Source organism: Syngnathus leptorhynchus, chromosome 11 (assembly GCF_054491065.1).
Source record: "Syngnathus leptorhynchus isolate UIUO chromosome 11, UIUO_Slep, whole genome shotgun sequence".
NCBI lineage: Eukaryota > Metazoa > Chordata > Actinopteri > Syngnathiformes > Syngnathidae > Syngnathus > Syngnathus leptorhynchus.
This window is the reverse complement of record NC_141205.1, coordinates 2,512,924-2,539,520: the sequence shown is the minus strand read 5'-3', so window position 1 is coordinate 2,539,520 and position 26,597 is coordinate 2,512,924. Positions and strand designations below refer to the sequence as shown.

Below are 26,597 nucleotides of genomic sequence, written 5' to 3'. Positions count from 1 at the left end.
CTCACGCGAGAGGAGCTTGGCGTCGAAGATTGATGATCATTTCCAAGATTGGCCATGAAAAATCTGGCGCAAAAGCCCATTTCTCACCGCTTGCACTTTTTTTTTTTGTGTGGTCGTTATTGCAGTGGTGTACAACCACACCGCATCATCCCCAGAGTTGATTCTAATAAAACTTTTCTGTTGCTAAATAAGGTGAGCACAATCCAGTATTAAATCAACTCTCGGAATGACGCAGTACAATAATTCTCTTTTGTTGTGCTTCAGGAAACATAATTTGTCTTTATTAAAACTGTGCCTCGCTTGAACGTTGCAGTTGTAACCGATACTGGAGATGTGTCCATTAAAAAAACCTTTGCCATCATTCAGGATGCAGTTTCCTTTAAGAGTGGTTTCATATTACCCCCAAGTAAATAAATAAAAGAGGGAAAAAAAACTCCACTGCAGTAAAAAAAAAAAAAAAACTGTCAAGGTCTTTCGCTGATGCTTGTGAGAATAAAACATTGAGCTCTTCAGTGGTTTCAAATCGAGGACTTGCTCTCATGCTTTCGGTTACCATGACAACTAAGTTGAACTATACATTTTTTTTAAATGCGTGAGTATAGAATTGCAAAGGAGAAGAAAATTAACTCCTGGGTTCCATGATGTTAATCACCTGTTACAAGGGTTGACAATTTCATAAGAAGCATACTTTCCTTTCCATACTGATTTTTTTTTCTTTTTCTAATTACTGAACAGACTGTTTAGCTTGTATGAAATTAATGTCAAACAATAGCTAAGTCCCTTGCTGTTGCTATGGTGACATAAATCACACATTAGTGGTTGTGTCCTGTTCTACAAAGTACAGTCACTGGAAAGTAATCATGGAATGAAAGGTAATCAATTCCCAGAACTTATTTTATCCAATTCAACAGAAATCAATCATAATTAGTGACTATATAAAAGTAGACAGTTGCTCATGTGTTATACATATTTTGTCAAAGATTAAAATGGAGCTTTGTGTCTTCCGAATTGTTTTTTTTTGTGGGGAAGTAAATTTATTTTAATTTTCGGGTGCACTTCCTTCCAAAAATACTCTTAAAGAAGATAGATTGTTTCCATATCTAAACTCAACGTTCTATAAAATGAAGGCTGACATGAGGGATAAGTAGAAAGTACGGTCCTGGAGTGGCATGAATGCACGAGCAGCTAGAAAATGGAGAGTAGGTGGATTTGCAGATGGGTGGGGAGATGCTCCACAATTCTCCCCGTGCTGTTTTACCTGTATTGCATTTGCAGCATTACTCATTGTGGGACAGATACAGGTACACTTGTGTTACATAAACCAGAGCTTAAGTGTCTGACTACCACCCCAAAAAAAATCCCTGCAGATCTTTATTATACATCTATTTTCTATAGCACTTATCCTCATTAGGGTCACGACTGAACTTTTGGCATGAGCGGGTACAAAGTATGAAAATTCAAAATACTTTTTTTTTCCCAGTGCTTGTTGTTTGGGATGTGGGAGAACGCGAGCAGAAAATGCAAAATAGAGATTCAAACGCACAACTGCTTGACTGTGATCAAGGGGAAACGTGCATTTAAACTGCACTGCCTTGCAAATTGCATATCAAGTCAAGATAGACTTTGATTGACAAGGATAAATATGTGAGGGAAACATTGTTAAAACTCCACCTGACCTGAGCTGAGAGTCAAACTAGTAGTTCACCATGTTACAAATCCAACACTCCAATTTTATTCAATTAACCCAGGCAATTATTGCCTTCACGTTGAAAGTATGACATTTGCAGGGCATATATAACAAGCAGTTACATTCACACCTATGAATAATTTAGCTTTTTCAATGAACATGTATGTTTTGGAATGTGGGAGGAAGCTGAAGCAGAGAAAACCCACACAAGCATGCTTCAGAATGGGGGAGGAAGCCGGAGTTCCAAGAGGACCTGAGCCGAGATTCGAACACAGAACCTCTTGCTTGTGATGCTGACGTGTTGACCACTAATGCGCCGCTCCGTCGTTAACCGAGGACTCCTCTTGTTTTCATTCATGACGGTGAAAGTTGGACCAACGCAAAGCCTCTGACGCACGGACTAGTCGTGCGTCTTGCGCGAGCGCGCATCACCCTCCTCCTCCCTCCCTCCATCCATCCCTCCTCCCTCCCTCCCGCCGCATCTCACTGTGCGCTGCTACATGTGCGCGCTCCCGCCAGCAAGCTGACCTGTTGGAAATGTTGCGAGCAGTCTATTATATCTGAGCGGTCCTCTCTACGTTGAGTGGAAAAAAGTGGACTCAAAAGTCGTGCTGGGAAATTCGGAAAACGAGAGAGGGTTGGATACTTCTTACATAACCGATTCACTTCTTTGAAGGTAAGTGAACATCCTTTATGCAAAACCATGAGACATTTGAAGACTGCTTGTGTATGGAATATCAGTGGATGTAAATATTAGTGTCTTTTTTGCAGAAAAGTACAAACGGTGCTTATGTACCTCCTTACTTACTTTGTTCATGAAGGCTTCATTTCTAGCCTGACTTTGGCCAAACTCCACGGGGAGGCATCTCGGTGTTCACAGTATCGTAGTGTCCGTGCCTCCGCGACATTGGCAAGACTAGTCATCGTTTCGCACCCAAAAAGTCATCATGCATCCCGCGAGGCTGCAAGGATGAGAAGCGCGAGAGAGAGAGAGAGAGAGAGAGAGAGAGAGAGAGAGAGAGAGAGAGAGAGTTGAAGGGAGTTGAGCAATATTTTGACCCGACTGCATTGTTGATAATAATATTGTTGACAATAAAATAAATAATGTATGTTTTCTTATAGTTCTGAGGTTCTGGGTTTAAATCTACTTGTGTGGGTTTTCGCTGAGTAATCCCCCCCCTCCCTCACTCACCCACCCACCCAGCCAAAAACATGCACGTTAGGTTCATTCGAGACTGGAAATTGTCCATAGGTGTGAATGAGAATGTCAGTGGTATCAATGTGCCGTGCCAATGACTGCATTGCGACCAATCTAGGTTGCACCCCATGCACCTCTCTTGTCAAAAATCTCTTTTCAAATGTTCCAGGTCACCCACGACCATTTGATTGGCGACCAGTCCAGGGTGAACCATGCTCCTCTTGTTAAAAGTCAGCGAGGAGAGACACTAATTGTAAAACAATGACTGGATGGATTTTCCCTGTGATTGATTGATAGTTCATTGATTGATTGATTGATTGATCGTCCATACACTCCAGCTCGCCCACGACCCAACCAGAGCGATGGGACAGATGCTATTAAAAATGGATGAAGCAAATGTGCCATCACTGCTTCTGTATTTGGCATCATCTCAACATGCAGGCAAAAAACAGACTACCTCACAACAGTGTGGGTTGACTGTTGGTGGAATCTGCCAAAATTCAGCATGGACATTTAACTTTAATCACTGAGTGTAAACTTGCCAGGCATCCCTATTGTTTTGATGTTACGTAAAAGCTCACAACGGAAAGCCGCAGTTTTCAGTCCCATCAAGCAGCAGTCATCGGCACGATGCTGTATCGACAGCAGCGCGGCCGCATACTGTAGCGCTGGGTTACCATGGCAACTAACAACATCAGAGAGAAGCTGGTCAGATGAGGTGACGACAGAAGCGGACATGAATGGTCGTCAAAGGGCCCGATTCACGTTCTCATCTGCGTTTTTCTTGCTGTGTAAAACGGACATCTATTATTTCTCATGCGCTCTCGGAATTCTTTTTTTTTTTTTCCTTACATGGTCCACGTTTAATTTCGGTTGCTTCTTGGGGAAACTACTTTATTCTTCCCCCCTCAAGGGTTTCCACGGTCGTTGCAAGTGAATTCCAAAGTATTAATGAAGAGCTCTTTATACAGATCTTCCCCAAAAGGCACAGATAAAAGACGTCTTGAGTCAGCATTACATGCTCTCTGCCGTTGTCTTTATCAAGGAGAACTGCCTTTATCTGCAAGCTGGGCGAAAGCATTTGGGACTGATGATTAATCACGATAGACAGGAGATATAATTGGCCATGCACGTTATGTTGAATTCGAGAGATTGTCATTTAGGGTCGTAGGAGGCCGTTCCAGCTGACAATTCCATGCTGAAGTGATGGTAGTCGATGACGGGGTCAGAAATATTGTATTTTTTTCTGTCAGTCAACTAACTGTGTCCACAGACTTGGCATAGGCTCCGCCCCGACTTGACCGTCCAGTCACATTCTGATACCTTGAATCCCAGGAAGGTCGGACATGGGAATTGAACCCTGAACCTCAGATCTCAGACTTATTTACCACCAGTCTTTTATGCTGCTCTAAATATAATCCATTATCTCATCATTTGTATTGATCACTGACAGCTCTATGCAGGAAGCCTGCAGAATGGCTGTCTGGTAAAAATAAATGGATGGATGAGAGACTATCACTGGCTAAGAATCAGGGCACATGTTATGAAAATAAATAATTCCAACAGCACAGATGGATGATGGATGAGGGGTAGACACCAAACAATAACGGTGGCACTGGGTTTTATATTTGGATGTGACTCAGACAATCCTTCAGACTAGAGTTGAACACAAAGTCCCTCCCCTTGAGGGCGAAGACAATTTGCATTATTTTGGGGCAAATGTGGAACGAGTTTTGAGTAGGTCGTCTATTCATACCCACCCTGAGGAATACTTTTCTTTATAGTAAGTACATCAGGAACATCAATCTGCCTAAGGTGTTGTGGAAAAGTCAAGGAGACTCAGCCCCTTACTCCCTTCAGCTGCACTTTATTCTCAGCAATGATGTGCGCCTGGTGTGCTTTTAAAAGATTGCTGCTGCATAAACATGAAAAACCTTTGAGGCATTGGCCATGGATAACTGCCAAAATGGAGCCAACAAAAGTCAACACTATCATGTCGATTCTAGTGTGACTTGTTAAAAAATATATGAATACTGGCTTCCATGGATTTAAAAAGAGAAAGGGAATGACATTTTTCTACAACTCACTAAATCCACTCCGGTGTCGCCACAATGTCACTATCATTATCACTCTGGAATTCAATCAGCAAGCAAATAGATACTCTATTTATAGATTTACCAATTTGTTTTATATTATGACTGCAGTTCACAGTCGTACGGGCCCAACTCTGATTACGAATGCAAACATACTGAGGCTAATAAAGGTTTTTATCTGCTCCAAAAATAAGGAATAAAGCATATCTGCAGAAATATCAGTCTCAGTAATGATCCCCCTGCCGACACTCCAATGACTCTCAACCTGCTTGCTGGCAATAAACAGTATGAAAGCAAGCCGCTTCTCGCATCTTCACTCCTATGAGTCCATTTCTTGTGTTTCTTTTCTCAGGAAACATAATATATGACGGAGCTTTTACAGCCACGAGCAATCTTTTGCTTTTTGTTGGGGTCTCGGCCGAGGCTCCAGACAGCGGCAAGCTCAGTCGGATTTCTCTTTTGACTCCCACTCTTCTCTGCCGGCTGTTGTTTCTATCACTGTGCTTGCCAAGAAAGCGGCTGTTTACCATAAAAGCATACGATATTTAGATTGGCGTGGTGGACCGCATTGTTTTCAGTGGAGAGTAAAAACATGGGGCAGCAATTACTTTTTAACGACGTATGCGCGACGGCTACAATATTGGGAACGCATCCATTATTTAAAACTGAGTGCTTTGTTGTTCAAATACACTAGTTAACTTGTACATGTGGCCAGTGAGCGCATCCTTGGCTGACCACATAAACACACGCAATAGTTTTTTTCTAAAAAAAAAATCTATTTAAACAAGAACAAACTTAATAGCTTTTTCTAAAAAAAATAATAATAAAGCAAAAATAAAATCTGAAAAATTCTATTTTTTAAAGAAAAAAAAAAAGCCTGGTCAGATGGCTGATGATTTTATTTTGCTTAAGATATCTAATGTTAGTGGAGAAAGGCAACAAAATTTAAAGACTCTTTTGAGAATTCACCATGAAAACGATGCGAATGCTTTTTTATTGCTGCTTCCAGCTTTACATTTTCTTGTTATTTTTTTATTGTTGTTGTTCAGCAAGAGATTCCCTGGCTAGGGCAGGAGCTGCCATGCCATTTGGTTGTCTGACGCTCGGGGAGAAGAAGGATTACAACAATCCCGCTGAAGTCAGCGACAAATATGACCTGGGACAAGTCGTTAAAACGTAAGTGAGCCTGATTTACGAGAATACTGCCCCCCAAACAATGTGAACCTCTTTTTCTTTTGCAGAGAGGAGTTTTGCGAGATATTCCGGGCGAAGGATAGGAATACGCTGAAAATGTACACCTGCAAAAAGTTCAACAAAAAGGATGGCAGGAATGTGAGGAAAGCAGCCAAGAATGAAATTATGATCCTAAAGATGTAAGTACAACTCATTCACGTCTCATTAAGACACTTTGATGACATGCCAGTCCTCATCAAGATTTTGTGCAATACTTTTTTGTTCACCTCAGTGTTGCTACGTAACAGTTGGAGTCTACCTCACAAAAAGTAAATTCACTCCTGACAGAGTAGTTGTCATAATGCTTATGCTGCCCCCAAGTGGGAAAAATACTCAATACTGCACATTTTTCCTATACTAATAATGATAATAAATATAATGTGAATAATATACTGTATTATAAATATTATAAGTTATTCTGTTTACCACTTTATGCTGTGGAATAAGTTGCATTTTTATGCCAATCCCTTTTTTCTTTCCACTTTTCACAGGATAAAGCATCATAATATCCTCCAGATGGTTGACGCTTTTGAAACAAAGAAAGAGTACTTCATCTTCCTGGAACTGTACGTTTTGCTGTTCACAGTGTGAAAAGGAGCCTTGTCTTCTCATCATGATGTTTGTAATCTGCAGAGCAACAGGGAGGGAAGTATTTGACTGGATCTTAGATCAGGGCTACTATTCAGAGAGGGACACCAGCAATGTCATGAGGCAAGTGCTGGAGGCAGTAGCCTACCTGCACTCTCTGAATATCGTCCACAGAAATCTAAAGGTACGGCGCTCTGCTGACATCCAGTGAGGAGAACATGAAATCAAATGACAAATTATTGTTCTCTTCACACAGCTGGAGAACTTAGTGTACTTCAACCGCTTGAAACATTCCAAAATTGTTATCAGTGACTTCCAGCTTGCAAAATTGGAAAACAGACACATTAAGGATCCATGCGGGACTCCGGAGTATCTAGGTGGGTTAAGTTTAACATGTGGAACAATATCCCCAAAAACTATGAGAAACTATGAGAGCTTCTTACTTTTAGCTCCTGAGGTTGTGGGCAGGCAGAGATATGGAAGACCTGTGGACTGCTGGGCGATAGGGGTCATCATGTACATTCTGTAAGTACCACCGATCAGGGTTAATCAATTAATAAACACTCCATTCAAAATAACTCAAAGCTACTAGGTGTGGCATAACGATCACATTAACCCTTGTCTAGTCAAAACAATAACTCAAAGCTATTTGTGGAATCACAATCACATGGGCAATAAGTCAAAACAACTCTCAAATCAATTTGTGGCCCAACAATCACATGCTCGTCTGTTGAAAACAATATTTTGACTGACTCAACAGCTTGTCCGGGAACCCTCCTTTTTACGATGACACAGACGAAGACGATCCCGATAATCGAGACAAGAACCTTTTCCTCAAGATTTTGTCGGGCGACTACGAATTTGACTCGCCGTACTGGGATGACATTTCTGATTCTGGTAAGGGATTCCAGTCTGTTTGGGTCGCAGAGCTGTCAGTAATTCATTGGTGTTGTTTCTTTCAGCCAAAACCTTAGTGGCGTCTTTGATGGAGGTGGACCAAGACCAGCGGCTGACTGCACAGGAGGCTATTGCCCATGAATGGTACCAAATGTTGTTTTCTGACGATATGAATACTTTTTTTGTGTGTAGCGTGCTTAATCTGTGCTGTCTTCCCATAGGATTTCTGGGAATGCTGCTTCGGATAAGAACATCAAAGATGGTGTTTGTGCACAAATAGAAAAGAACTTTGCAAAAGCCAAGTGGAAGGTATAAATTCCTAGATTTTATGGGCTGTCAGGAGGTTTTATATTCTGAAAGGAGAATAAAAGAATATTTCAAAACTGAAATATGTTTACCCGATGAAAATATTGTTTTTTCTTTTAATAATTTGAAATAATACACAAATCAAAATTTATCAAATGTCATTTGACGTTAAAAAACATGATTTGTGTTGAGCTAAACGTGCACAAAAAAATGTGAAAAATATGAAAAAAAAAGTACTTGCACACAACTAAGGCAAAGAAACATTGATTTTCCTTGTGTTTGATCACTCACAGAAAGCTGTCCGAGTCACCACCCTCATGAAGAGACTCCGGGCATCTGAACAGGGGGATTCGGGAGCCTCCGGAGTTGATCCCGGAGCACCCGCAGGTACCGCTGCTGCTCCAGTAGCGGCTGCCAGTGGCCTGGGCCTTGCCGCCAGTTTAAAGGCAGCTCTTAGTGCAAACGCGGCCGACACACAGACTCCCACCAAGCCAGCGGACCCTCAGCCGAGTACAGCCAGAGCGGAGGAGAAGCCAGAGGAAGGGTGCAACGGTGATATTCTGTAATGAAAAGAAGGAGCTGGGATTAACGTACACAAAGACGAAGATTCGTCATGACTAATGAGCACATGAGCAGTACAGTCAATATGATTGGCATAACCTTGTGGTGTTTATGTTGTCCAACAATCTGCTGATTTATCCTGTTGTGTATTTCATTCATTTTGCCTTCTGTACTGATTGTTCTGTAGTATTTGACACTCTTCTTACTTTGTGTGCAGGTCCCTTTAAAAAAAACAAAAAAACATTTAGTTTAAAGTAGCTCCACTTTTGTGCCCCCCGCCCGACTAATTGTACAAATGCAAAGTGTAATTTAGTGAAATCAATTTCATCTTTAGTCATCAACGGACTGACTGTATGCATTTGTAAATAGTGTGTCTAGTGGTAGGCTTCAGATTATAATTCATACCATAGAGGTTTTATTTAAAAAGACTTTATCTAAATGAATACATAAGAAACCTAATAGTAAGATTGTTAGAATTTGTCTTATGTTTGTTTTTTCTGTGTCAAAAGTCATCTTGGCTCAGTTTAATCATTATACAATGCAGCTTGTAACGGTTCATTTTGTTTATTGGAAGTTGAGTCAGTAATTGGTTATAAACATGTTTTTTGTTTTCTCTTTTCTAACATTTCTGGATAATTACAGATGCTACGGGTCAATATGACCCAGGAACAGGAGAGTCTTAAATTGTATCAGTTGATTCCGTTTATGCAAGTCAAATCTATCCTTGCTATGTGTTGGCATAACAACCAGACACGTGTTTGTTTATGTGGCCTTGTGGGTCTCATGGCTGGAACGCAGGACAATTGTGTCTCAAAAAACAATAAGTAGAAAAAAAAATACAATAATAAGACAGACAAGACAATTTCCACTGCAATTATGTCAAATTAATATATGCCCTATTCACTCGTGTCTGACCGTAGCTGCAATGAGAAATATTTTATAACAATGACAGCAAGAAAGCTTTTTTTTCCCTTTCAGTTAAAGTGCCTTAATATTGTTTGCAGTAATGAAATGTTTCAGAAGAAACAGCTCCATTTAAATGACCTACTTATTATTTCTTTGAAATGTTTTTAGCTGATGCACTCTTCTTTTTTTAGAGTCGTTCAGACCGCTTTATACATAAATATTGAATTCCCTCCATTTTACCAATGTTACAGGGGGCCAACCAGAAAACCATGAGATTAACATCTTAATCCAACAAGAACAAATTACATATATTGGAAGAAAGGTTTTGTATATTTTTTAGATTCAAAGTCATACAATTTGCAGAAAGTAGTATTTTTCCTGAGATTGTGGTCATAACTTTACATAAGTCAAACATTTTTTAATATTGGTATATTTTCAAAACAAAAATATTTTTCTTTTTTTTCTTTTTACAATAAATACGTATGTAGTTTCATGAGAATAAAGTCATTTCTTTTTCATTTGAAAATTAATATTTTCAAGGGGAAAGGGTACGTCTCTGAGACAGTTGTATGTGTTTAGAATAAGTCATAATTAAAGTATGTTTAATTGGATATTTTTTTTAATAATGTCCCATTTTCACGAAAATGAAATACCAATTATTCTGGCACATTAAAATCAGTTTACAGCCATTTTTATTAAAGGTCCGCTGATATCCTTCATTTGCTTCCCATTGTGAAAGCACAACTGTAATATTGACTTCAATCTAAAGAATATGCACTGCAACTTTTTTTATCTTAAAATTACAAATTATTTCTACAAATAACGTGAACAATTCTATTCTCCTAAAACGACTTTAATCTGTAAAAAATATATATATATATGACTTTCAAATCTAACAAAAATGCACTTAATTCTCCTAATATTATAACTTTATTAGTGTTGTGTAATTTTTTTTCTTTCAAATGTGCCTCTTCTTTGTATCAATGCAGTTTAAGATTTGTGCGTCGTATTGTTTTAGCCGTTTTGCTGAAGTTGTGTTTTGTCGATCTTTGTTAAGTGCTGCTTTAATTCCTGATGCTGTATCTGCATTATGTTGATGTTTCTGTGTGTACTTAGCGACGTTTAGCTGAGTAAGCAACTTGTTACAACGCTTATGAAAGAATAAAATTAGCAATATTTCTCTGGTTGTCGTGTTAAATTATTTTCAATATTTGGATACCAACTTTTCATTATTTGTTGTTTGGACAGATAGATCGCTAGATACGTCGCAATGACGTAACTCAAGAACTCATACGACTACCGGAAGTCTCCTGCTGCGTGTGTCAGTCACGTGACTCCCTGCAGGTTGTCCGCAGCTCTTGGTACCTTATCGCCGTAAACCCTTTGCGGAGTTCATTGACGACGACCCGTGAGAGCGGCTGAGGTGAGTGGATAATCATAATTACAATTAATCGACTTACGATCAAATATATTAGTCTTTGCATTTCCAAATGTAGCGCAAGGGACTGAGCGTTTCAACGGGAATAGCTGCCAAGCTAATGCTAACGCTGCTCGCTTCGCTACGTATACGTTCACACAAACGTCACGTGAATAAACAATAAATAGGAGTACTGTAGTTGTACGCATTGCAAATATTGCTTTCTGATCACGTCTGATTTGGTGGCGTTTCAGTTCGTTTATCCACGCGTTGATTGCCCAATCTACCGTTAGCGGGCCTTTCTTTTTTGGCCCACTGCTAGCAAAGCACGCAGGCAGTGATTGACACGAGCAGACCCCCAAATAAACAGAAGTTAAGCCTCACTGGAGCGTGGCGCTCATATTTGTACTAATATCGACTTGTAGTGTGTCCACATGTTAAAGCACTTTTGTGTATAAATAGCATATGCGATTTAAACATTATGGAGCTGTGCTGCAACATGTTAAAAATATCATACGTGACTCCTTAACAGTACGCTTTAGTTCATTTTAATATATTTAGAGCAAATGCAAATGTTTGGGACGCGCAATACTTGTCTTTAGAAAATGTTTTATTAGATCTTGTATTGAGGATTTGGAACATACAATGATCAAAGATTATCTGTAAGCCCTTCATAGAAAATGTGGAATGGACCAGGGCAAGGACCAAGGGGAAGACCTCCGTTTAGGTAAGTAAACTGCTCTTTGCTAAATTTAAAAAGTCAGTGTCTCAGTTTTGCTTTTGTAATTTTGAGCATGTTGCCTGACTGCTCTGTATCATATCGATTAAGAAGCAAACATTACAAATATATAGGAGGTCCTTGGCATATTACGTTTTGACATTTTGTGGTTATGAAATGCACCAAGTATTAGGGTTGGGCATTGTTGGAATTTGGAAGATTCAGGTTCCGCGTCCAGTTCTTCAATCCAATTCCGGTTCCTATTGATTCTCGATTCTGTAGGGGTAAAAAATAAATAAATAAACAGAGGGAGCTTTACTATGAGTTACTTTAAAGGCTGTTTTTAAGCAGTGTATTAGTATCAACTTGTGAATGTGTTTTTTAAGATGCTCTAAGCAGAAAACATTTTATACAACCTTTTTTTTTGCTGTTAATCAATATTTATGATCAACCTCATTACAGAGGTAATCACCGTGAAGAAATGTTTGGGAGAAGAGATCATCCGATGCCAAATTTTTGGGGTAGAGATGGGATGAATATGAGACCCATGGGCCCAATGGGTCCTCTGGATCTACCACCACCGATGGACATGAGAAGAATGGAAGGTCCACCAATGTGGGGACATGACATGGATCAGCGTGGTATGCGTGGCAGAGGTCTGGACAGAGATCATTTCAGATCTGGCCCAGGTCCAAATTTAAATTTCCGAGGGCAGTTTGACAATAACCCCAGAGACAAGCTGATGAATTCACAGGGCATCTCAGGATTTGATAGGGGAGGCAGAGATCCTCCAACATGGGGGCAAAACAACAGATGCATGGACATGAGGGACAGGGACATGTTTTGTGATGTGCCTCGCTTCAATAATCCCAACACAGATGGGAGAAGAGGTTTTCCCGTCGACAGAACAGAGAACAATAGTGACTTTCGGGGAATGCGGCCTCCAATGGGTATTGACGATAACAGTCGTTTTAACATGGACATGCCTCCCAATGAACGGAGGATGGGAGACATGGATAGAAGAGGAGGACCACCTTTGAATTCAAGAGGTGGATTTGAGTCGGATATGGATTTCAGAGATCGCCCTTGTCCACCGCCTGAATTTCGAGACAGGGATCGCTCTCCTTTAAGATTTGGAAATGATGCCCCTCCAATAGACAGGCCCAGCGCTGGCCCACCTGCCAATGTTAGCGGGCCACCAAGATCCGACTTCAAGCATCCCGAAGACCAGCCCAGAATTAATAAGGGTCCAGAATCGAGTGGTAGCCCCCTCATGGACTATAGGAGCGGTGAAGAGATGACTCTTGCAGAGGAATGGAAGAGCCGACAAAAGGATAAACCTCCTCTCTCAGGTGAAGGTATGGAAGGTGGTTCTCAGCCCCCCCACCCAGCAAGCTTTAGAAGGGCTGCCACCAGTGGAGGTCCACCAGCATTTGTTGACAAGGATAGGCCGCCTATTAATTTTCCAGGCAAAGATGTTTGCTTCCCTCGTGCCGATCACTTTGTAGAAATGGATCGCCCCCCGTTTGGTCGAAACTCTTCACAAGAAAGAACTCCACCCTCTCTCGCTCCAGGAAGAGGAATTGAGAGTAATCGCTGGCTCGCAAAAAGAGCCACGGAACAGAGTCAGGATAACTCGACGATTGGTGGAAATTTCCATAAGAACCAGTCAACTCGTGAGACTGTGGAGCCAAATAATAGTTTTACAGGACTTGAAGGTATCACACACAATAAAGGACAGACTCTGGGTAAGATGGCAGAAATGGAGCATTTTCAAAGCAGGGACCAAGACTACAGAGACATTGATTACCGGACAGCTCCTGCAAAGATGTTTGAGTACAAGCAGGAGGATCTGCAGGGTACACCTCTGATTGAGGAATCCAAACCGGATGAGCATCCGCAATTCACTGCATCAGGTTCTAAGGCAAGTCTGTTTTCAGTCATTAAAATGAATAGACGACTCATCAACTAACAGTTCAATATAGCTGTCAGAGTTCTAGATCAGTTTTTGTATTTTGATCATAACGGATTTTATTGAACACCTCTATAAAAGGATCAAGATTACAGAAGCTCGTCAGTGGAAGGCAAAGTTTCCACAACAGTATCCATAACTGGCATTCCAAAGACTGCGACGATGGAGCAGGTAATCAAACACACTCATCTGTTTTTAATCTTAATATTGCTTGTTGTTGTTGTTGTTGTTGTTGTTTTTTACCATACTGGAAGCTTTGTGTGTCGAGTTGCTTAGAGCATTTTGCCTTATTTTTCTGTTTCCAGATTCTTGGTGTCATTACAGTGCCAGGTGGGGTGCCACAACCAGGGATGAAGATTAAAAACATCCCAGGTAAAGACTGAACTCGTGGAAGTGTTTTTGGGGCAATCGATCGCTTACGTGTCCCTCGATTTGTACACTCTTTCGACGCTCGCACGGCTGCACGCTTCCTTATTTGATCTTCATGGTTGCTTTTGTTGTCTTTGGCCTGTGTGATCCTCGATCCGTTACGAAGTGGGGCGGGGAGGGCGGTGGTCTGTTAAGCCAATTTTGCCATCTCTGGGGATGTTGGGCAGCAATTGGAGAACTCACTGTGAACATTCAGTCGAAGTGATTCATGTGTGTGTTTGTGTGTCCTTCAAAGACGTTTATGTAGTTTTGTCAGACCTTAGATTAGAGTAAATGTTTTTGTGCGCATACTCGGAACTGTTTAGGGATATTTTCTTTGTTTTGACTGAACAAAAGGAAATGAACCCAAACACCACACAAGTGGTGACTGCTATTGAAATATCCCTTTTAAACGTTTGAAGGCTTTAATCCAAAAAGATTGTCAGTTATCAGAAGACGGACTAGCGTAAAAGTCATAAACATGAAGGTACAGTATTTTGGTGGCTAACTAAAGCTCCCTCGCAGAGAAATGTTCATTCATTTCGATGTGTTAACGCACTGCTATCTTCTTATGTTATAGCGTGCTGACTGTGGTTACTGGAACTGACTAACAAAAACCCATTTGTATTTCAAATGCTGTCCCCAGGTTACAGCTCTGATACGGCCTATGTGGAGTTTTTAAACCTCGAGGATGCAGTCCGCTTCATGGAGTCCAACAAGGTGGCCTATCCTCGTCACTCGACCAAGGCCGCCTCTCCCGACAGGATTACGAGGGGTCGAGAGGGCAATTCGTAGATTGTGGACAAAGAGAATTGGGCAGGGGGTGGGCTTTACTTTCCTAGGTCGTCAGAGATTGAGGAATCTGTTACTGTTTTTCTTCAACAAATGCCAGACAAAGTTTTAAATCCCTAGAGAATTTTAAATCCATCCAACCGTATTCTTCTGCTTACCCGACGAGAAGCCTTTAGCAGGGAAGGGCCGATTTCCCTCTCGAATGCCACTTTGTCTGGCTCTTCAGGGCGAATCCTAAGTCCCTCCAGCGTGTCTTGGGTTTTCCCTGGGGCCTCATCCCAGTGGGACGTGCCAAGAATGGTCTTAGTTATTTTTAATGATGACTGTGAAGAATGGCAACCCTATTTTCACAAAGCACGAGTTATTACTACTAGCGCTCGATGTAGCATTGAGCTCCTCATGTCATTGAGGGAACTGCTAACAAAAGTCTATTGCCACAAAACTCTAGTTCATTCAGAATGAAGTAAACTCAGCGTCTCAGATCATTTGATATGTATGTTTTGTCATTGCGCAACGGAAATTGTAACTTGCAGTCAATTAATCGCCATTCATGTGCTTTTGCAAGAGCAACCCAAACGCGTATTCGAAATGAGCAGGTAGTCGTTGGGCACTGCAAACCGGTGGCAGTTTCTCAAGTGTGTGGAGCTATATTACAAAAAAAATTAAACCGGTCACTTTAAAAACACATGGGTATCCTTAGACATAACAAGAGCACAAGTGCTAATGCTAGCGGTGAGCAAAGTAACCAAAGACAGACAATATACTGTAGAGACAACCGGTGGTTGATAATGTCAAATTTGTTATCGACAAAACATGGCAAGCTCTTCCCCTTTGCAGTCGCCCCACCGTTGCAAACGAGGGCGACGGGGGAAGTGAGTGAGTGAGCTTGTTTAGAGGTGAAGGCTGACAGCGCGTTGACAGTTGAACAAAAAACATATTGATGACATCGATTAATTGATGTCAGTCCGTAGTGACTTTGCTGATGTGCTCACTCTGTTGACCCTTGTCCATCATTTAAGCAAGAAAGACGCGTACTTTTTTTTTTTTTGTCCTTGCAGTTAGGTTCTTGTCTGTGGGGGATTGATTATATTTTAATAGGGGCTGTGTAGAAAGTAGTCTTGCCTTGGGAATGGTGAAGTATTGCCTGAACCACAAGCTGGGTTCATGATGTTTTGGGTGTTTCAGAATAGAGCTTTCATGACGAGGCCTAAAGACTTGGTGATGAACGTCTTCGAAAGTTGCCCTAAAAATAGCACTTTGGTTTCTTGTGTCCATGGCTCTCATGGCAATTCTCCTAAAGTGGTGTTGCAACTGTGCTTCAGATTGAATTTTCTCAGCATCTTTGGTGGGATTACAATACAAACCATTAGCATCAGGAATTGATGGTGTATATAGATGATTTGTTTTTTAAATATATATTCACACAAAACAAAAGCCGGTCATATTTGAAATATTCCCAGAAGCGGCTGGTGACTCCTTCTGTTCGCTTGTGTTTAGTTTCCAATTTTCTTTTGTATAACCATTTTATTATTTTACACAGGATTTGATGGAAATGGTAAATCTGTGGAGTTTGGCTTAGCTTCTTTTAAGTCAATTGGTGAAACATGGAATGCGCTGGCTGGGACTTGCTCTCCTATTGAAAGCAAGTGGGGAACCACGTGAATGGATTGATTCAGTTTTCGGATTGTTTGGTGCTGCTGTTTTTCCCAACTTATTTTCTTTTGCTGTGTTCAGCACACGCATGTAGTGTGGCTTTCTTTGCATACATTTTGTAGACTGACAAGATTTTTGACTAATCTGCAGAGTCCTGAGAAAGACTAAGTTGTTTTTATATGCAAGTATGAGACTGAGACTTCAGCAAGGATTTGGGAATGACATTTTTAGTATTCCATGTCGGAGGAATTAGTGGTAGTGGTTCGCCTTGCTGAATAGGCAAAACAGGTTTCTGTTTTTGACAATTTATGTTCTCTGTGAGTCTGATTTTTGTACTTTAAGACTGATGATCAGACAAAATGTGCAATATAAAAAGGACAGCTTGAGGCTGTGTTGGTTGATTCAATTGTCTGGCATATCCGAGATGGCTCATTTTACAAACAGTTTAATGGGATTCATTTAGTACAACAACAATCAATACATGAAGCCTTCGCTTGTAGCTACCATAAAACTGTAGTGTACGCCAGTGGGGCTTATTTTTGTTTCAAGGATGGTACCGGTTCTTGGACCAGTATAGCACCCCAAGTGCCCCCGCCACAGTGCATTTTGGGTGTCACTGGTCTTACTTTAGGCATCCTTTTGAGGGCTCGTTTTGATTGCGTGTGTGTGCTCTTGTTGCAGGGTTCCCTCAAGGTTGGCACTAGAACAGTTTCCCTTAGCTACTCTCATCCAGATGACAGTCAAAGAAGTGTTAATGTAAGTCCGGTCAATTGTGTCATTTAAAATGGCCAGGCCTAAATGTCGTTCTCATAAATAATCCTTCTTTTTTATTTTTTTTTTTTGTTTTATTTTTTTTTTTTTTAAACAAGGAATCCCATCGCACCTTGACTCCACCCCTGGAGTCACAGTTGTCCAGATCCGATCAGCCATCAGAAGAATTTGAGTCCGGCCAAAATGGGTCGTCGTCTAAAGGCCCCGCGAAGCCCCTGCCTTCCACCCAGTGGCAGCGCAACTCTGACCTGACCCCAGAGGCCTGGCAGCAGCAGGTGGACCAGCAGTTTCAGCAGCAGGAAAGTGAGACGCAAGCAGAGTCTTGGGGCAACCAAAACACCCTTCAACACAATTCCCTTCAGTCCAAAGCAATCTTTAAGGACAGTAAAAGTATGTGCCGTAAAGCGTCGGAATCATCTGTTATTCACCGTTACTCGTATAATCACTGCATTCTCCTTGCTTCCCTGAACAGCCATGATCATAAAAAATATCAAGCCCACCACAACAGTAGATGCCATTCTCAAAGCTTTGGATCCGTTTGCTTATCTGGATGAGAGAAATGTTCGTCTGATCAAGGCCAAGACCCCTGGAGCAAAGTGCTTCTGCTTTGTTGACATGGACTCCCACGAGGTGCCTAGCGACGTGCATTGCTTATGTTGCCATGTTTGCTCTACAATTTTTGTAGCGAGTATTTTGTTTTGTAGGAAGTGACGCGCTTGGTGGACCTACTCCTCAACAAACCCAATCCCCTTTATATTGATGGAGTCAGAGTGTATGCAGAAGTTGCCAAACCCCTAAAGCACCAGAAGTAAGTCGTCGGGTCAGATTTTGTTATTCGTCACACTATTCCTTATGGCAAATGGGCTTTCACTTCATATCTTGTCCGTCGTAGTTTCCGAAGAGAGCTTGACAAACCAAACAGCTTTACTCCAGGCTATCAGCCCGCAGGCAGTACAGTGGAGGTCAGTTGCGCTCCTATTTATGCTGACGGAAATAATCGGACCTGTCAGTTGATGTTTCCTCTGGCGTTTCAGCAGCAGCAGTTCTACCCGCAACCTTTCGTGCAGCCCCCTCCTGGAATGCAAGGTGAGACAAATGGTTCCCCACACATTTGTCTTGTGTAAAGGTGATTCTCACTAGCCTTGAGCATAAATGCACTTAAAATAGCGCCATTTTGTCCCTAGCCGGTTTGCCGACTGGTAGCAGTAATCCGCCTCTGTCAGTAGATGCCAACATTCGCCAGGTGAGTGGATTAGATGCTTTGTTCAAAATTTCTTAAACAAAAAAAAGTACCACGAGACCTCTTGTAACACCTCATCTCATAGGAAGTTGACTATGCCAGTCAAGCTGTGGATCCGTCCTACCAGTCGACCGGAGCACATGTGCCTGATGATAGTGCCGCCACTGCCAATGAGACGTTTGGTAAGAACATCAGCTTTATACCAGTGGATGTTTGCACGCATGTTCATCAGTTACAAAGTCTTTTCTTCATGATCCTCTCAGATGGAGAGACGCAAGATACGTCCAGTTACTTGTACGACGCCACATCGGGCTTCTACTATGACCCTGAGACAACCCTGTACTATGATCCCGCCTCAAGAGTGAGTTTGCAAGACACCGTGATACAAATGCGTCATCATACATTAGTTACTACTGAAGTATTATAGGTGTTGTATTTTTGGAGACCTCCAGGGATCTGTACTGCTATAAATCCAGGTATCAATCAAATTTCATACCCTAACGTCTTTGTTCACAGTACTTCTACAACGCACAGAACCAAGAGTATTTGTACTGGGACACGACAACGAAGGCATACGTTCCTGTGCCCGGAGGCAACCAGGGGCACCAACCTGTGGTCATGACGGCCGAAGACCAAGCCATTCTCTCCAACCCGGCAGCTGACGCTCCTCTGGACATGAAGAAACCCTCAGCACCCCCAGTGGCCTCCACCAAACCGCCTGTTTCTGCTGACAACCAGGAAAGTCTGTCTCCTGAGAAGAAAGATGACGACGACTCGCCAAGAAGGGACGACAGACCAAGAAGCCTCGCTGCTGTCAAGGTTGTTGCCCCCCCCCCCACCCCAAAATATGTCTATGTATAGGAGAATGAGTGACTGAAGGAATGTTCATTGTTCAGATCATGAAGGATATGGAGCGCTGGGCCAAGATCCAGAACCGGCAAAAGGAGTGCGTGCGCTCCCCGTCACCTTTGCTGAGAAGCGGCATGGACGATGACAGGAAGCAATCCAAGACGGCTGATGCAGGCTTTGCAGTGTTTGAGAGGAAGGTGAGGAGAACGCGTTCCCGCCGAGCTTTAAGTCGCGTTATTTGCAAGTCATTCACGTAGTTGTGCGCCCACAGAATTCAGGCAGTGAGGAGCTCTTCAAGAAGCCTCTTGCTCCAGTTAAAAAAGAAGAAAAGTCAAAGGTAAGGATGTTAGACTGAACCCCGGCTCACCAGGAGAGATGCATTCCATGATGAACTGCAATGTAGCGAGGGTAAACGTTATTTTCCGAATGTTCTCCCCGCAACTCAGCACGTGGTTTTGTGTTGTCAGCGACTGATGGGCTCTCTGGGGATGCTGGCGTCAGACTACGCCGCTGGAAGCGACGAGGAGGTGGAGGAAGACAAGGAGGAGGTGGCACGTCAGATCAGCAAAGCTCCGCCCAACGTACGAGAGGACAAGCTGACGGACTGGAAGAAGATGGCCTGCTTACTGTGCAGGAGACAGTTCCCCAACAAGGACGCGCTCGTCCGCCACCAGCAGCTGTCCGATCTGCATAAAGTACAGTATTGCCTGCTAGCGCTGCTAATGCTTACACTGTCATCTCTTTTTAACGGTTGTGTGTACTTTCAGCAAAACATGGAGATCCACTTGAAGATCAAGAGGTCTAAGAAAGAGCTGGAGGCACTTGAGAACCAGGAAAAAGAAGTGAGTAAAACGTAGCATGGTCTCTTGAAGTTTGGACGTTCCCTCAGTGGATACGTGTGACTGTGAATGGTTGTTTTTCAACATGTACTCTTTGATTGGCTAGAAACCAGTTAAGGCTGTGAATGTCTCCCAAACATTCCCTACACAGCTGACCACCAGGGAAGTTGTCAGGTCACCAGAACAAAAGAGAAGAAAACATCAACAGCCGCAGCAGCATCATAACAGCTGGGCTGGAGGATCTAGGTACAACTCAACACCACTCCACTCGGCTGTTTCATTCTCTACTCCCTAATCACTTTTGTTTTTTTCCCCTTAGAGAGATGAACAAAGTCAGTGAAAGACCTGGTTTGGGCTCAGAACCTCCACCTCCCGTAAGTGTGCTGCCTCATTTCTCTGCCGTTACTTTAATGTTCCGCACTGATTCTTTTTTTATTTCCACCCATTTGGAATCCATTTCCACAGAGACGCCAGAAGAAAGAGCACGTCGCTTGGGACCACGCTACCTACAAACAGGCAGTGCGGAAGGCCATGTTTGCGCGCTTCAAGGAACTGGAGTGACCTTATTTGAAAGCCGATCCTTCGCCCTTGTCCGTCACACATTGTGAACCAAAACATCACAAAGACAGTGATGGATGTTGTGCCGGTGATGTTTCTTGAACTTGTAAATATGAAATCACCCACAGACTCACGGTTAAAGTTTGTTTTAAAGCTTCAACTTTTTTTTTTTTTTTTTTTTAATTTCCTTTGCTCATTTTTCATCTGTGGATGTAGTATTATATATGCACTGTTTTCTACATAAAAAAGACACAAACGACTCAACTTTTGTTCTCTTTTTTTTTTTTTTAACTGTTTTCACATGATTGTTAGTTGCGTGCTATTACGAACACAGTTGTAATCGTAATTTTGTCAATATTTCTACAAAATGCCAATATAAAATCATTTCAGTGAAAATCATGTCACTAAGCATGTGGACTTGCACGGGATAGGGTTTGGGTCAGACCACAAATATGAAAATAGTCTTTTGTTCTGGTGCTTCTGTTATGTTATGTCAAGACAATCATTCTGGGCCTGCTTTGCATCATCCAACACAGACACTGTTGGATTTAAATGAGAACAATCTTTAGGGACACATGGCAGTTATTGTACCGCGAGACTTGATTCTCCATCACAAGGTGGCAGCATGATCCAATCTTTCAGTCTCAGCCTATTTTCTCACCCTCTAGTTTCTATCTGGGGATATTTATGTTTTTAATATCCTACAAGGCCAATCCTATATTAGTGTGCAATCATGCTTTTTCGTATACATTAGTAGCATTAGATGAGTATACAGCCTATCATTTTTTTTTAAAACCAGTTCAAATGAATCAATGAAGCGGCTCACGCAGGAGAAAATGACAAGACTGGACTCTGACCTTTGCTGATGTGTATGTGTTCTAGACAATTGGAACAAAAATGTGTGGGGGGGTGCAGTTGCCGATAAAACTGAGCCAGGGTGTAGGCAACACCTTTTCAACAGTGTCTCAGCACATTAAGCTCCCCTTGAATGTCAAAGGTTTGTCAGCGCTATGGGACAACTTTTTATGTGGACATTTTCATGTTTATTCCACACAGACTCATGGGGGCCTTGCTCATGCACAGCAGGAAGGGAAAAAATGAATAGGAATGAATGAAAAATCAATTTAGATTACTTTTTTTAGAAAAGTCCATAGAAGTTCTGCAATTAATTAATTAGCAAATAATTAAATTGCTCTTACAGTAGTATATAATCTAGTATATAAGGAAAAGGAGAATGATTCTCGCCATCCCCCAACTGATTCAATTTGAAGTCTAGAGCAGGGAAAGCAAAGTCGAGCTCAACCCGTGTGGATGTCAGCGATAAATAGTTCATTTATATGTAAATACAAAAAGACACAGCACATGTCTCAATCTTTGTTTGTTTGACTGTCGCCACAGGACACGGCGACCTACAAATAATGGAGGCCTGTGATCCTTTCAGAGCGACAAGTGTCGGAAAGCTCCCATCAAATTGACAACGGTCCATTGTCTTGAACGCGTGCCAAGGACATATGAAGGTCAAGTCACGATATTCTTTCAACATATTCAAACAAAATTAAAGATTGCCCATCTCATAAAGTTATGAGAAAAACTTTGTGTTGAAAGCTATGATACAATTATTATGACATGACGTCAAACTAATCTCATTTTTCATGAAGTTGGAGTACTCTCAAATTTACCCTTGTGTATTATTAATGGCTCGTGTTAAATATTTAATGCAATATTAGGCGGAGTGAGCAGTGAGGCGGAAACCATCATATATTGTCAATCCAGGTAAATGCGTACATAGCTGGGAATATTTTGATGAGATTTCCATACAGTTGGCGGTAAAGTTGTCAACATATCGTTGCCCCGGTTATGACGACCCGTGGGAACGTGTGTAATGGCTTTAACATGATGAATACATCATTCCACTGTTTATTATTGAAGGCAGTGTGAAGTCCCTCCTGAAATGTCTTAATATTTTTTTCATTCGAAATTGGACGTGTGGATGGATTTTCTTGGACCACATAAATTACCTTCCAAAATGTAAATGAAATTTGGTAGGTGGCCTGCTGCATGTTTTATTGAATTGCTTATATGGGTCGCTGAGATCCACAAGATACCTGAAATTGAACAAGAAGTTAGCCATTTTGGTTTGGGGTATCAGTTGGCCAGAAAACAGAAAACTCAAAATTCAGCACCTGAATTCAGTTTCATTCAGGAACATAACAATTTCTTGCCCTGTCCAAAGGATCGTCACTGTCAGACAAAATATCCTCTAGACGCCTTGCAGACCTGCAGGGGGCAGAGCAAAAACAGCCATAGCACAATTGACCAAACTTCCTATCAGGTGCCAATGATGGCCATATTGCACATCTGAGTTGTTCTTGGCTTCTAAGGACCAAGGCCTTTTTTTCCAGGGATTTCCAGGGTAAGAACAAAATTGTCCTTACTTGAATTATTATTGTATGATGCAATTGTTTCTCAAGTCACAGTTCGGGTGCTGTTCTGTATAATTGGTTGGAAAGGTTGGGTCCCAAGAGCATCAAGTTGGAGTGAGCAAGACAAAGGCTTTGTATTCACCTAACAACCGAAGCCAACAGTTAAAAGTAGCTTCAGGTTATTTTTTTTCTTTGCAAGTACCGTAACACAATCACTCGCTTTGGAGCCAATTCCTGCGGTGAAAATGAAAAACATAGTCTGGAAATTATTCATTGTTATTCATTGTGTCCTGGAGGCACAATGCAGCAGCAGCATCAAAAAAAGTTGGATGATTGTGTCCTGCACTCTCACAGTCACTGTATGGCCCAATATGGATAGAAAATACATACATTGCATGTATTTATTTAATAAGTAGATGCAGTGGTTCAGAAAGAAAGGCAAATCCTCATCATTATAAAAAACATTGTCCCTATTACTACTTTTTCAATTCATGTAAAATTAAGATGATTTAAGATGAAAATCTCATAAATGTATGACTTTGTTCTCATAATATCACAACTTTATTGTTATAATATTATGAACAAGACAATTACAGCCCATTTTTACCCGCTAATTAATTTTTTTAACCTGGTTCGTCCTCTCCTATATACGATTCACTTGCTCATCCCGTCTGTTCTATTGTGGGACCAAGTTGCCATAGCAACCAAGTCACAGACAGATACATATTTTCAGAAATAGGCAGCTCACAATATAGTTACCTGCTGGTGACATACACAATTAAACACATTTTTCTGTAATTTCTGACATTTTTTCATATTACAAACTTCATTTTCATAATTTTTACATTCCTTTCTTGATGACAATTGTCTGAAATATTGCATTATTTGCTACTTTAAAATTAAAAATTAATTCTTAATTCTCCTAATACTACAGTCTTCTTGTGGGAATTGAAAATGATGACTATACTACTACTACTACTACTACTACTACTACTACTACTACTACTACTACTACTTTATTTTTTGCAAAATCTGACTTTATTCTTGTACTGGTCTTAGTTTCATTTTCACAGTGGTCTGAACGTGCCTTCGTATCTCTATAGAACATTACAATGAAACAAAGGTAGCTGAGGGAGTGTAGAGATTGCGTTACAGGAACAAACGGAAGCCCCCCACCCCTGAAAAAAATACCCTGCCATGTGGCTTTATTTATGTCTGGTATTCATGCCACATTTGCAGCTTTTCTCATATCTTCCTTTGTCTTCTGATGAAACCCAAGAGGGAGGTCTGATGTACTTTGTCCTCTACCATTATACATCATTGACGTATGTCAAATGGGTTCCTCGATGGCGTGCTACGCCTCACGGTCCTTTACCCTTTATTTGAATATCATTTGTCAGGGTCTGAAATTACACAGCAATTTATACGTCGTCTGCGGCAGCGCTGCGACATCGACTCAGTGACAGCCCATTCATTAGTCTTCGCTTGGATCCTTGTGGTGGTGTTAGCACAATAAAAGCCTTGGCGTTTGACAGTCTTACACCATTGGTGGGGATTTGATTTCAGAATTTGAAATTAAGGGCAGGGCAACGGCTAGTTTACGTACCTTACTGTTTCGAATATTGGCTTTGGCCTTCCTGTGTATTTTCAGTTTATAGGCCAAAAAATGCTATCAGGGTTTTTAATCTGAGACTTTTTACTTTTAAATTTTGGTCGTACTTTTTTACTACTGCATCACATAGAGAGGCACAAGTGGATGCTCTTGAATTTTAATATTCAACTTGTCATATCATTCTCTCTGGGTGGCCCGGGGCCAAATGTCGCGGTGGTTGAAGACCGCTGCTCCACTTAACATTTGGAATTTCTGTCAAGGACTACATGCTTAATCTCCGGCATGCTTTTAATCACATCTGTGCAATCTCCGCAAGAAGCATGACATCATGCAGCTGTCACTATGCGGCTGTACTTAGTCTTTGCCAGCAATCAGCTTTGCCTGCACACTTACTGTATGTACATGGTGGCACTTTGACATGAGCAAAACGTTACGACCAGTCGTTTATTGCAATCATTTTGGTATTTATCTGTCAAATGAATCAACATGCTCGAAAACTCGCCAATTTTTGTAAGCGTGTGTTTATCATGCTACGTTTATAACATTGAAACTCAAAGTACACAATGAGGTGTGGAGGGGCCATTTGGAACCTCCTTCACAGTCACCAAATATTGTCGCATCCATGTCCGACAAAGGGTTAATAGGCCAAACGTTCTCAGAGTGTACTTTACACGTCCTCGTTGATGGATGCCAACCCCCCCTGGAGTGCGCGGCTTCTCTGGCGTCATAGCATCAGATGGCACGGGGCCCTCACATGGACCACATCTGGCCCTCATCAAGCCAGCAGACGTGGAAGAGGAGGCGTGAAAAAGCCTCGCATTGATCGCAGGGGCACGGCCGGGAGGAAATGAGGGCCGCCAAAGGTGTGACACCTGGATGAGACACTCACCTTGTTCGTTTACATTTTTACTTCAACCACATGAATGCAATTTAAATGTCTGGAAACATGGGGAATTATTCTGGAACTATATTCTGTATAGATAACTCCATCATTGTCATGGTAATGAAACCTATGTGTAACGTGTAGTGTAATTCTTTATCCTTTGTGTATTTTATCCAAAGAATGTCAAAAGCTTTTACATCTGGCAAGTGTTTAAAATTGTGAAGAAAATGCCCAATATGTCTGCTTGCAGTACGTAAGAAAGGTTGACGCAAGCAATTAACTAGCTTACTCCATCAAATGTAAACATTTAATCAGTTCAAGCGACACTCTTAACCGATTTTGCTGGTCCTCAACAGTATACGCCAGCCTTTCTCCAGCTTCCTTTCAGTCATAACAGACCTGAGGGCAAAGCTTGACGTAGGGCTATGTTTTTGAAGGTTAAGCCTTTTAATGAAACCAGGCTGGGCTTGGCTGGACCTGGGATGGCCGCGACCCCTTCTGAGACCATCTTCCTGTTTGTTAACTGAGACCCAATGTTGCTGAGAAATCCAAACTTCGCTTTATTCGTCAATTCGCATTTTTTGGTTTATAACTAATAGTATTCAAAGTGTTTGCAGTTGGTAAGGGTGGAGGACCCCACGGTTGGGTTTACCTCGGGCCCCCCCCCAAACATCATTTGAGAAAACGAGGTGTCTGTTTGAAACGCGGCGGAAAGTTTTCCTTCTGCTTGTATACGGCTGCTCTTTCCTGTTATGATTTCATCCAAGCACCTATTTTGCCGCATGCGTGGAAACGGAACAGGAAACCAACAGTGTGCACATCTGGAAGACGGAGGCCCGATGCATGGCGAGCGCACAGCTGTCTCCAAGTCGCTCTGCATTGTTAGTTGTGTGGATGCATAAAGGCCCATATCTCAATGGAATTGTTTCGATTTCAGCCCATAAAGTCATTTCATCTGACAAATTGTTGTTGTTACATAAATTTTGTGGTCAG

The 26,597-nt window shown here is 41.6% G+C and overlaps 2 protein-coding genes across 4 annotated transcripts; both read left to right on the top strand.

Annotated features, from left to right (window-relative positions):
- Positions 1-6,035: 6,035 nt before the first annotated feature.
- camkva (CaM kinase-like vesicle-associated a) lies at positions 6,036-8,568 on the top strand. Its single transcript, XM_085924416.1, has 10 exons — positions 6,036-6,154; positions 6,220-6,351; positions 6,703-6,777; positions 6,845-6,983; positions 7,056-7,176; positions 7,249-7,324; positions 7,560-7,696; positions 7,762-7,840; positions 7,918-8,005; positions 8,296-8,568. The coding sequence occupies exons 1-10, from the start codon at positions 6,060-6,062 to the stop codon at positions 8,566-8,568; spliced, it is 1,215 nt and encodes a 404-aa protein (XP_085780542.1). The 5' UTR covers positions 6,036-6,059.
- Positions 8,569-10,762: 2,194 nt separating this feature from the next.
- Positions 10,763-21,170, top strand: rbm6 (RNA binding motif protein 6). 3 transcript variants are annotated; one of them, XM_085924580.1, is made up of 23 exons: positions 10,763-10,892; positions 11,554-11,613; positions 12,067-13,528; positions 13,658-13,747; positions 13,882-13,948; positions 14,631-14,704; positions 17,111-17,185; positions 17,299-17,590; positions 17,673-17,830; positions 17,905-18,008; positions 18,093-18,162; positions 18,235-18,286; positions 18,385-18,443; positions 18,526-18,622; positions 18,704-18,801; positions 18,957-19,259; positions 19,337-19,486; positions 19,561-19,626; positions 19,757-19,984; positions 20,057-20,131; positions 20,280-20,374; positions 20,448-20,502; positions 20,594-21,170. In XM_085924580.1, the coding sequence occupies exons 2-23, from the start codon at positions 11,567-11,569 to the stop codon at positions 20,687-20,689; spliced, it is 3,813 nt and encodes a 1,270-aa protein (XP_085780706.1). In that variant the 5' UTR covers positions 10,763-10,892; positions 11,554-11,566; the 3' UTR covers positions 20,690-21,170. The 3 variants fall into 3 exon arrangements, with proteins under 3 accessions (XP_085780706.1, XP_085780705.1, XP_085780704.1); XM_085924579.1 differs by having other exon boundaries at positions 18,238-18,286; positions 20,235-20,374; positions 20,594-21,168; XM_085924578.1 differs by having other exon boundaries at positions 20,235-20,374; positions 20,594-21,167.
- Positions 21,171-26,597: the final 5,427 nt, after the last annotated feature.

Bases quoted from the DNA above. Each gene is read 5' to 3' on its own strand.
- camkva (XM_085924416.1), top strand. From the start codon at position 6,060: ATGCCATTTGGTTGTCTGACGCTCGGGGAGAAGAAGGATTACAACAAT. The intron at 6,778-6,844 runs GTACGTTTTGCT...TGTAATCTGCAG, and splicing joins TACTTCATCTTCCTGGAACT to AGCAACAGGGAGGGAAGTAT. The intron at 7,325-7,559 runs GTAAGTACCACC...CTGACTCAACAG, and splicing joins GGGGTCATCATGTACATTCT to CTTGTCCGGGAACCCTCCTT.
- rbm6 (XM_085924578.1), top strand. From the start codon at position 11,567: ATGTGGAATGGACCAGGGCAAGGACCAAGGGGAAGACCTCCGTTTAG. The intron at 17,831-17,904 runs GTGCCTAGCGAC...TTTGTTTTGTAG, and splicing joins TTGACATGGACTCCCACGAG to GAAGTGACGCGCTTGGTGGA. The intron at 20,132-20,234 runs GTGAGTAAAACG...TTGATTGGCTAG, and splicing joins TTGAGAACCAGGAAAAAGAA to AAACCAGTTAAGGCTGTGAA.